The sequence below is a fragment of the Sebastes fasciatus genome, chromosome 4 (genome assembly GCF_043250625.1).
Source record: "Sebastes fasciatus isolate fSebFas1 chromosome 4, fSebFas1.pri, whole genome shotgun sequence".
In the NCBI taxonomy this organism is placed as follows: domain Eukaryota; kingdom Metazoa; phylum Chordata; class Actinopteri; order Perciformes; family Sebastidae; genus Sebastes; species Sebastes fasciatus.
The window spans coordinates 32,576,854-32,588,134 of record NC_133798.1 but is presented as its reverse complement, the minus strand read 5'-3'; the positions used below and the strand labels follow the sequence as shown (position 1 = coordinate 32,588,134).

Sequence of the window (11,281 nt, the reverse complement as noted above, 5' to 3'; positions counted from 1 at the left end):
AGTAGCCCAGAACGGACAAACCAAACACTGACTCTAGATGGAGTCATTCACGTTTTCACCTCGGCCACTGTAGTTCTCCTAAGCACTTGGCACAGCAAGGAAACAGGAACATTTTCATCTGGTTGCAATCTGCAACCGCACCGCTAGATGCCGCCAAATCCTACACACTGCACCTTTAAACAAGGATGTTGAGGATTTTAAAACATCAGACATTTGTTCAGTTAATACTTGTGAACATCAACCTAAAGCTTGAGAAGTAACCTGTATAGATATTTATATAAATCATCCTTTTTATTCTGAACTGCACCTGGTCACTGCGTTACCCACAATGCAACTGGAGATAAAGGTGTGTTAGGCGCTAGCACTAACTGCTTTTCTTTACATATCCAAACTCTGCATCAAAACGCTTCACACTGTAACACACGTAATGTTTCAGTTGGTTGCAATCTGCAACCTCACCACTAGATGCCACCAAATCCTACACACTGCACCTTTAAGCTTTTATTTAAAGCTAGGGTTGATGATCTTCAAAAACATTTTTATAGTTATATACAGTTATCTGTGACTGTCGCAGGACTATGAAATGATTGGACGCACTACCCGTCTACCTGCGTGCACTCGTTGCTCGTAACCGTAGTCTTCCACAAGCTGCTAGCTTAACAGCTGTGAGTACTTTACGTTCATTATATGTTTACGATAATAATGACCATGGACTTTCGCTCTAGAGTTAGGGACTTTTGGAGCTAGTGCTGCTAGCTACTGTAATTGGAAAAGAGTTGGCAACACTGGGCTGGGTTTTTAGGTTGGATCATTTTTAAGAATCTAGCTTGCCTTTGCTAGTTTCTCAAGATTACCAACCCTAGCTTTAACACGGAATAACACATGATAGAAATAGTCAAATTTGTTTTGTGATCGATATAGGAACTATTGAAGCTGGTAAAAATACATTTTAGATTTATTTTAAAGAGCAGGTACAAGATTTTTTTAGATGGATCCCATCTCAGTATGAAAACTGAGGCAGGAGGAGTTGATTCAGGCTGTATGGTGATGGATTGCAGGCTGGGAGGTTGAGAGAGAGGACCAGAGCCTGGAGGTTTGGAGGTTTGTTTGTTTGTTACGTCATCGCAGCATTTTCAACAATTTCTTTCAAAAATCTCCTCTGCCTGCTGTCGTGACCAAGCAAAGCAGGTTTCACCCTTCTTCTTCTTCTTCTTCTAACGGTCGACTACTCCTGGTCTGTAGGGATCCAGAAGTAATCCACCACCTTCCTGCTCCTGCGTTGAGGAGCAGAGTCGGGTCGCTCTCCTCCGAAGGCGGGCAGCTCATCAAAATGACTCGGGCCCGGATCCCTTCCCGTGTGCGGGGCCGAGACCCTGAACATGGTCCTGAGAGGGTTCAGACAAAAATTAGTGAGTTATTGCATATTTACAATGCAACTGATCTCTTTCAGGGGAAAATCCTTTAAAATGACTGATATTACAATTGCGATATGATTTGTGATATAAGATAGAATGATTATTTTTACATCTTTATTCTCATTTTCATTGAAAAACATTATGGGGATCTGTACCAAACAAAGATTTTTTTTCTGTCTGTAATATATATGTGTAGGCCAAAACATCTCTGTAGCACCACAATATCTAATTTAAAATGGTATTTTGACACACATTTCACCTGTAACAAATATTGCCCCTACTGCAATTTGCATATTGCGATTTTGATAAAACTTTGATTAATTGTGCAGCCCTATTTCACAGTTTTGTTTTTGTAATAACGCTTTTCTTTCCACCTGTATTTCTCCTATTTTTTGTATTAGTATTTAGTATCAAAAAAAGGAAATGGCAACACCTACAGAGTGAAAGGCTTTCACCTGTTCTCCCTCATTTTTCTACAAACAATAACATAAGACATTAAGAGTAATTTAACATACTTTACACATAGGGGCCTCAACCTGTGCAAAACAGAAATAAGAATTGTAAAATTAATACAGGACCTCACATTTTGTCAGTGTTGGATGAAATCTCCATATCTCTGATTATTAGGGGGAGATTTAGTAACATTACCTGTTAGAAGCCGATGGGCAGCACAGTCCTGCTTGGCTAAATAACGGAACTAATGTTAACGGAGGCTCCATTGATTTACACAAGCATTAAAAAAACCCATAATATTTAAATAATGTGAACAATAATGTGTTAAATTCTCCTCCATTAATTGATTTTAAGTTATTAGACCCATAAAACCTCTGAATAATAATGCCAAAAGTGTGCGGTCATCCAACTAAAACAAGAATATTTTCTCAGTTGATAGTTTAGATAGATAGATACAGTAGATGGTTTTTCCACCAGGTTAGTATGATTAGCTGTTTTTAGAGCCTCCTGGTGGCCACACAGCGTTACCTGGAGGAACTCCTTTCAGGCTCTTCAGGACTGGACTCGGGGGTGGAGATGTACACAGGGTCTCCCTCCTGAACAAAATTATATGACACAAGAACTGGTTGCTTTACCATATACGTACATATATTTTTACATTATTAGATGATTTCATGAACCCAGCTGTAGAGTCATCTCACCGTAAAATTTTTCGGGCTGCCGTCTTGATTTTTGAGGATTTTAACCCTCTGATCGCTTTCTGTCATGCAGAGGAAATAACTCTTGATGTTGGCTTGACACTGTTGGGAAAACAAACATAAAATGTACCTTAAATTTGGATTAACCACAGACAAAACAAAGTGTGTTTGCACTGACCACACATGTAATTTGCTGTTCCTGTGAAAACATGTGATTCGCCTTTATTGAGCAGTAATCGTTACAAGCAAATGACCACTCAACTTTTAACTTCTGCTGTGTGCTGACGTTTATATCACCACTCGATTTGACTGTTATCAGGCCATTAGGTAGGCGTTACCGGTCGCTATAAGCATCATAGATGTGGGTCATTAGGGGCCTGTTAATGCCTACTATGTTGTAAAAGTGAAAATGAAACTTAAAAGCAACATGTTCTAACATGCAAAACTGAATGAAATGAAACAAAACAAAAAAGCTTCTTTAGGTTTAGTCAACAAAAATACAACTTCTTTAGGTTTAGACGAAGAAACCACTTAGTTAAGTTTAGGGAAAAACATTGTGTTTTGGCTTAAAATAAGTATGTTTCAAAAGTGAAAGTCAAACTTAACGCTTACAAACACAAAGACAACTACATGTTGTTGGTTTCACACAGGATGCAAAGCCCGGTCTCCTGCGTGGAAACCCTTATTTTGTGTCTCATCCATCGCCTCCAACCTCCACCCCTTATGGAGTTTCACACCGTCTACAGCAACTGACTTCCGCGACTGCTCCTGTCATAATTACTACGGTCGCTAGAGGTCGCTGTTGTCTTCGTTTATAACTCCTTTCAGCAATCTACCATGGGAATAAATGATAAAACCTATTATTAGGTGTAGTAGGCCCCTATTGACCCACATCTATGGTGCTTATAGCGACGCCTAATGCCTATTTAAACCTGCAGTATGCAGTATATTTTTGGCATCATTGGGCAAAAACCCCATAATAACCTTTCAGCATATTGTAATTCAAATTCTTCTGCACCTCCTCATGGCTCTGTTTTCAGGCTTTAGAAAATCTAGCCAGTGATGGGAGACTTTGACCCATCACAGATCGTTTCAGAGAGAGAGCGTTCCTATTGGCTGCTCATTCAATTGAGCTGTCAATCACTCTGAACTCCGATCAAACTGTCAACTTTCTCATTTTACAGCTAAACACTAAACTACAAGATGTTTCTGAAAACATTTTATGTGATAAATAGGCATTACAGTAACAGAATATTGATTCATATTTGATCACTTGGACGACGTCCTCCTTGTCTACTTCAGAGAACACTAGCGTGTGATCAGTTTACTGAGGTGTGATGAACAGGAGATGGATGCTTTCTTACTGATTTGCTCTGCCTCAGAGCCTTCATGTCCTCCTGACCTCTGAACCGGTCGGCTAACTCCTGGTGCTTCTCCCTCCAGCCGAGACACTCGGCCGTTCTCTCCTGCCTCTCCTTCTCAGCCAGACGCCTCTCGGCCTCGGCCTCCCGCTGAGTCTGGTTGGCCTTTTTGGCCTCCTCCTCCGATGCCATCGCCCTGCGCCTCGAATTCATCTCGCTGTGAACACAAGACTGAAATTACATCCCAAAATATCTTTTAATTTTTACCACCGGACTGCGGAGACGTTGTTTTGATTCTTTTAAATTCTTTTACTGTTTTGGCTGAATCTTTTCCTTTCCATTCCAATCTTGTGACTTCTATTTTGCAAACGAACTTCAGCGCAAACTCATCTTGTGTTTTCAAAGCACTCCGTACGTCATGTCTGCACTTGCTTGTCCAAAATGAAAACCATTTAACATTCTCGCGAATACCAAAACAAGCAAGATATCAGCCAGTAAATCAAAGCAACAAGCTATTAAAGAGGGAAATTTATACCTCTTTGTCGTACCTGTGCTGTTTGGATAGATATATAGTAACTAAGCACATCTGGATTTAGGAATTCCCCCCCTTTTTTCCTTTGAAGAATCGCCCAAGATCACTGACACTGCCCAGAGACCACCTATACTCTCGTCCAAAAGAAGGTGAAGACGTGTGTTTGTTTTTTTACTTTTAAGGTAGTGTTTGAAATCCATAATTTCTCTTGTGAAACTTGTCTTAGAGTCAAACCGCCCTTCTCTTCTTTGACATTCATTATTGTTATTTATTCTTCCCTTCCCGCTTCCATCATCTCCTCTGCTTTCCTCTCAGCTCCTCCAGTCAAGCTCTCACTGATCTTCTGTTTTCCCATATACAGTATATATACAGTGTGTAACACACACTCCTAAACTGGGTCTGTCCTAACTCACATTATATCTCCACTGATCTCATAAAGTACTGGTTGGGCTTTAATAATGCTCAAAGAGTTGTTATGTGAAACGCCATAATTGCCACACCAATTGTGAAACTTCAAGGATGCCTTCATCACTCAAGCAGAAATGTTTTTCTTTTGTTACAGCTGATTTTCTATTATGTTTACAGTGTGGCTGCAAACTAAGATCAACTCGGGACATTGCTTTGGGCACTGAAAGTTTAATTCACCCACAACTTAACACAAAAATCCTGCAAAAAAACATGACAGGAATTAATCTTGCAAAGATGATAACTCTAACATTTAGCAGCGTCATCTGCTTTGATGCTTCGGGCTTTGTGACGAACACTGTTTAGATTAGATGTGCAGCAATCCATCTGATCTGATGTTCTTCTTCTAGTGTTACAATTTATGCTCCCAGCAAGAAAAAAAAAGTCTTTTCTGGTATTTAGCATAAATGGAGATCAAGTACTTATGCAGTTAATGTATGATGCAGCAGTGGGTGGTCCCAAAATGGTAGCACGAGATGTATATTCAACCAAAGGGTCTGAAAGACTTCAAAACATTAAAAACAAAATCACTTATCGTAACGTGACGCTGGACCCTCCTTTGACGAAAATCTCATCTCATTAAGGCGATTTATAGTTTGCTGTTATGTGTGGATTTATTGCTTCCTATAGGCGGAGTACGTTCCCACTATATTCTCTGCTGATAAAGAGCTACAATCAGGCTTGACATTCAACCTCGCCGTTTAGCTTTTCCTGTTTTTATATACGAGAAGTGGGTGACATGAAACATCCCTCCTCTGGGCCCTTTTGACATTATTACAACCTCCCTTCTTAAAGAGGTATTTAACCCTACTGGCCATATGGTCTACTCTCAGTTCACATTGTTCTGACTGTGCGCCTGACTAGTTTCAAAAAGCAATCATTTAGTCACTTTAAAGAGACAAACCTTGACCCATCACCTCCCTACATGTTGAGTACTTACACACTGAAACTGTGTTTTTAAGAGTTTTAAATTAATCTTCTTATTCAAGCAGATGCAGTATTCTGGTGCAACGTGATTTCATGGGAAGGCGCATAAACAGCACGCCATTTTTAAAGGACCGATGTGTAACAATTAAGGGGATCTATTGGCAGAATATGAATATAATATGAATAAGTATGTTTTCTTTAGTGTATAATCACCTGATAATAAGAATTGTTGGGCATTTGTTACCTTAAAATGAGACAAACCAAACTCTTTTAACTTTTCCTGCTTGAGCCGGAGTCGATAACGTTACTCGCTCCTGTCACCGCCGCTCTCTCTCTCGCTTCACCACTCACTTCCCACATACACACACTCTGCTCCAGATGGCTCTATAGAGGGACTTTCACGTCGGCCACCATAGTTCTCCAATACGCTTGGCACACGGGGAGAGGCTTCAATTGGTTGTAATCTCCTCACCTCACTGTTAGATACTGCCAGATCCTTGGACCTTTAAGGACCTTTTGCGTGTCACGCATTTCAAGCTTCAAGCTTCATTTAACGGCGTTCTCATTCCCAACTCCCCACATACGGATGCACGGCTGCGGTTTTAAACACGTGATTAATGTTGTGAAAACAAATACTTGGTGAGGTTTAGGAAAAGACCGTGGTTTGGGTTAAAATAAGGACATTTGTTGTGTAAATGAAGTTAAGTACATAAGTTAAGTAGTCAATGTAAATAAGTCAACAGTTGACTTTTATTTTCACGCAAACGGCGGTCAAAGTTATGTGTTTGTTTGACCCATCCATCCACCTCGATCTCCTCCTTACGTGGACTTTCTCGTTCTACGTCACCTGACTTCCGGAGCACTTGCTCTGAGCGTTGTAGCATTGGGACGGTGTGAAATGACACACGAAAAGCAAAAAACAGCATAGCAATAACGAATGAAATGACTTAAGAAATTGTTGTGTTATTCATACGCCATTTGGTAACCAGGCTGTCTGGTGCTGCTGTAATGTAACCGCTGGATTTCACACTACTGTCAGCATAATAATAATAATAATAGTGTTTGTCTCTTCTGAAATGTCACACGTCCGGCAGAAATTTGGTGTACAACAGGGCTCTATCCTCGGCCATGAAATATACCCACTTGTGTTTAATCTGGACATTTTCGTCAGTGATCTGTCTCAGCTTGTGTCGGAGGTCGTCTCTGTCTCCCTCCAGGCTCCTGTTCTCCTGCAGCAGGGCCTGTTTCTCCCCAGACACCCGGTCCAGCTTCAGCTTGGTTTCAAAGTAGCTCTTCTCTGTTCGTGCCACTGAAAGCTGCAGATCAGTGTGCTGCAAGAAGAAAAAAGAAGATGCCAAATGAGTGTCACAGGTCGTAATTGAGTCGATTCAGTCCTCTGATAATGTCATATCCTGTTTATGCCCGGGCTGATTGAGGGATATTGGTGCTGGTAACAGAGAGAGGGAACTCTGTCAGGAAACTGCTCCTAAAAATATTCCACATCCAGTTTGGTTAAAGAGATCATAAAGAGTCATCTGATGTCTGTTGCTCTGCTCATCAATAATATGTAATCCAATAATTATGGAAATGATTATTCACCATAATTTGTTTATTTATTAATTTAAGTCTTTCCTCTCCCCCCCTCGTGATCTGGAGAAACTCACGGGTTCAAAAAGAGAGACCACATCACCCCATAATTTCCAACTTTCCTACCCGGTCTGTGGTACTTGATTTGTTCCAGACTGAAGACGTCTTAAAAAAACGGATCACAAAGATATAGGTCCATTTTTAAAATAGGCATGGTGATTTTCTGAGAGAGCTGGCCACTGTGCTTTTTTAAAAAACGTTACTCAATCTGCAGGAAACAGTGTATTTCTTGGGGAATATTTTCAGTGGTGGATTAATACTTATTTGGTGCTCTTTGGAGCAAGATAGCGTAAGTGGGACTGACTCAAAAAAGAGCCATATCAACATAATGAAGGATCCCTAATGAGCTACAATTTGTATACAACCCACATAATCAGTTCGTATGTAACCCAAGTAATTGTGAGCCTTGGACAAGTGACGTAGTATAAAGAGCGGCAAAAAATAGGCAGAATAGGGTGGAAGGGTGAGTTTAAAAAACACGGGATCACCCAGGAGAACGTTGTTTGTGTTCGGTGTGAAACCAGAAGTCTACACCACTTCCGTAGTTATATTAACCCAAACTATGATCTTTTCCTAAACCTAACCAAGTAGTTTTGTTGCCTAAACACTACACGGGTTGCACAGGCACACTGATCGCTCGTGTTGCTGGACGTTCGTATGAAAACACACGAAAAATAACAAAATAACTTTCCGTAAGATATCACATGAACCGTTGTGTTGTGTGTTCTGAACAGACAATACTTGTTAGTTTGATCTATTAAGTGTTGGTTTTGGTCTGTTTATTGGATTTGTTGACAATAAGAAGAATATGGAATATAACCAGCCTCACTCTTTAAATGCACTTTATAAATAAAGTGACTTGGCTTGACCCTCCGTGCTTCGGTTCTACTGTTACTGTATAATTTGCTTGTTAATGCAAACTGCTGACATTTGGGATGAAGTTGCAGTCAGTGTAACATCCCACCCTGATGGAGTCATGATGGAGCACCCAAGGAGCATATACATTACATGTTGGACTACAGTTACACTAATCGCTGCCTCTAATTATCTCTGTTCTGTCGCTTACAAGTTGTTCAAAGGTGATTGTGCAGATCAGCTGACAATAACTGTGTCAAACCTCCTTTTTCAGCTGCTGCAGTTCCTCACTCAGGCGGCTCCTGTCGGCCTCTGCGGCCCCCTTGTCCCGCTGACACCCGAGGGCCCGGGCCTCGGCTAGCGCCCTGATCTTCTCCGCCTCCCCTCTGGACACCTCTGCCTCGTCTGCGGCTCGTGAGCACAACGCCGCCCTCTGATGGCTCTGGTACAGCTTCTGGTTCAGCTGATGGGGGTCAGAGAGAGAGAGGTGGGTGTATATAGTGTAGTGACTTGGTCAGGAAACAGTAGATGCCTGCCTTTGTTTCTAGATGTAATAAGACTCCAAAGACAGTGAGCTACTACAGTGTGTTAATGGTACTACATGAAACTCCTTTATGTATTTCACTACCTGCATGTTTTTTCAGGCTCTTTTGCAGTTGCCATAAAGTGGCTCTTTTTTTCTTATCTCTGGAGTGACCCACTGTTTAAAACTAAGTCCAGTGTTTGTGTGTACCTCTTTGACTTGAGCCTGCAGCTCCTGGTTCAGGTTCCTGAGGTTCCTCATGGTCAGCTCGCTCTCTGTGCGCATCATGATCCGCTCCATGTGGATCTCATTTGATAAGTACTTGTTTTCTTTTCTCAGATCCTCGCATTCCTGAGGAAAGATGACATTGACTCTGACTGGAGCCGGTAAGAAATTCCTCATCCAACCATCAACATGAAAATTCTTTTCCACACTTAAAGCAAAAGCAAATAATACATTTATATTCTGAATATTGACTCTTTTTTTTTTTTTTTTTTTACCATTTTAGAATTTAATGTTATCGTTTGATTAACATTTAAACTTGTAACCTACCTTCAAAGTTCAATCTTGACCTTGGAAAAAGCAATTTAAAGTGGCAGCAGGCAGAATGTTTTTGGCATCATTGGTTTTCAAATCTATAAAAAACTTTCCTCATATTGTAATTCAAGTGTTCTGAGAGAAAACTAGACTTCTGCACCTCCTCATGGCTCTGTTTTCAGGCTTTAAAATATCTAGCCCGTGACGGAAGACTTTGGCCAATCACAGTTCATTTCAGAGAGAGAGCGTTTCTATTGGCTGTTCTAGAAATACAGATGCACGTGCACGTCCTTTTGGGCACAGCCTGATTCAATGCAGGAGAAGTTACTATCCCGGCATTGGCAACAACTTCCTACACTGCAAAGCAACCCAAAAAAAAGAAGACGGCCTTATCAAAAAGAGTCTGACAATATCGGCGAAGCTTTTCAGAGATGGAGAAAAAAATGTAGCTTAGAATTTAGACTTCTGCTCATGACTGAGGCTAGCGCTGTGAGCTAGTCTCACGGCTACGGTAGCTACGGCTGTATTAGCTCAGGCAAAGCATCATTTTTTCTCCATCTCTCTCATAGTTTAGATTTCTGTGTGAGCTCACCGCGACGGCTACAGTGAGCAGAAGGCTAAACTATCAGCAACATTTTCTCTCCATCTCTGAAACGCTTTGCCGATATTGTAGCTCGCTATAGAGCCTCGAATCACAGTATGATTCAATGGTATTTCTCATAGAATTGCCGCTATATAACGGCATCAGGATCACAGTGATGATCAGAATGATGATTGAAATTAATGACTAGTATTCATACTGGTTAGTGTGTGAAGCATGTGCATAATATTATTGAATTATTATTGCATTTTTGCCCAATAACGCCAAAAATAAAGTGCCTCCCCCAGCTTCAAGTAATTTTGAAAATTCCACCACAAGGTTCATTCAGTAGCTGTTCAAGAGCTTTCGATTATATTGCATGTTCTTCATCAGCATATGGAGTCTGTCTTCCCACCTCTTTAAGTACGACTACAATTCAATGAAAACTAGGCAACCTCCATTTGGGGATAAAGATCATGTGGTATGATTGAAAGTCCCACAATAGCTACTTAACGGACTTAGATTGTTCTCAGCTTCTTAAATGACTTCAGTGACTTGACATATTTTTAGTTGCAAAGCACCATAAAGTATTTGTTTTCCAACTCTCTGTCATATTTAACAGGCTGCAGGTTCTCCACGAGAGGGAGCTGTCAGCTGTCACGTAGCTTTTCCTCACATTCATCGTATCAGTCACGACAACCAGCAATTTCTAGTATTTTTTTCAACACCTCATCTGTGTTGTGGAAACAACCACATGCACAACAACAGCAGACGTTTAATGCAAGACTGGTGCTTCGTAACGCCAACAACACTATGGGCCAGACTTACTAAGGACATATGCAATGTTTCGTTCATGGGGACACAAAAAGGAGATGACGTCAAACCAAAGTGTGGTTGATGAATACACGGCATGTGTTTGAGGCAGAATGTCTCATCTGCACCTGTAGTGAGCTAGCAGTTATTTGACGATCTGCATTGGTGCACAACGAGACCTATTAATATTTATTAGACACGTCCTGTTAGGATATGTTTCTAGCAACAGTGGAGCTGACTAATCTCCTCATTATACATTCTGTTAGTTCTTTAGCACTCATTCGGTTACACCTGGTCGCGGCAATTGTGAGTCACTGTCTCTCACTGTGTCCTGACTTCTTAGATTAACTTCATAATTATGAGGAAACAATAATAATAATAATAATAATAATAATTCTGTAATTGAAATCAGGTTTGGGAAATTGAAAGCAGAGTTTTAAAGGGAAAATAATCTGCATCATTTCTTTCTGTATAC

General features: G+C 40.7%; 1 protein-coding gene across 1 annotated transcript; it reads right to left on the bottom strand.

Moving 5' to 3' along the window:
* Window positions 1-380: 380 nt before the first annotated feature.
* Window positions 381-9,221, bottom strand: LOC141766670 (uncharacterized). The gene is made up of 7 exons (XM_074633693.1): window positions 9,087-9,221; window positions 8,616-8,816; window positions 6,995-7,182; window positions 3,931-4,144; window positions 2,570-2,668; window positions 2,397-2,464; window positions 381-1,385 (listed from the first exon to the last, which is right to left on the bottom strand). The coding sequence occupies exons 1-7, from the start codon at window positions 9,174-9,176 to the stop codon at window positions 1,226-1,228; spliced, it is 1,020 nt and encodes a 339-aa protein (XP_074489794.1). The 5' UTR covers window positions 9,177-9,221; the 3' UTR covers window positions 381-1,225.
* Between the last annotated feature and the right edge of the window lie 2,060 nt (window positions 9,222-11,281).

Excerpts from the sequence above, each read along its gene's own strand:
- LOC141766670 (XM_074633693.1), bottom strand. The coding sequence starts at position 9,176 with ATGGAGCGGATCATGATGCGCACAGAGAGCGAGCTGACCATGAGGAAC. Across the intron at positions 8,817-9,086 it reads TGCAGGCTCAAGTCAAAGAG|CTGAACCAGAAGCTGTACCA; the intron begins GTACACACAAAC and ends GACCCCCATCAG. Across the intron at positions 2,669-3,930 it reads CTCTGAGGCAGAGCAAATCA|TGTCAAGCCAACATCAAGAG; the intron begins GTAAGAAAGCAT and ends TTTTCCCAACAG.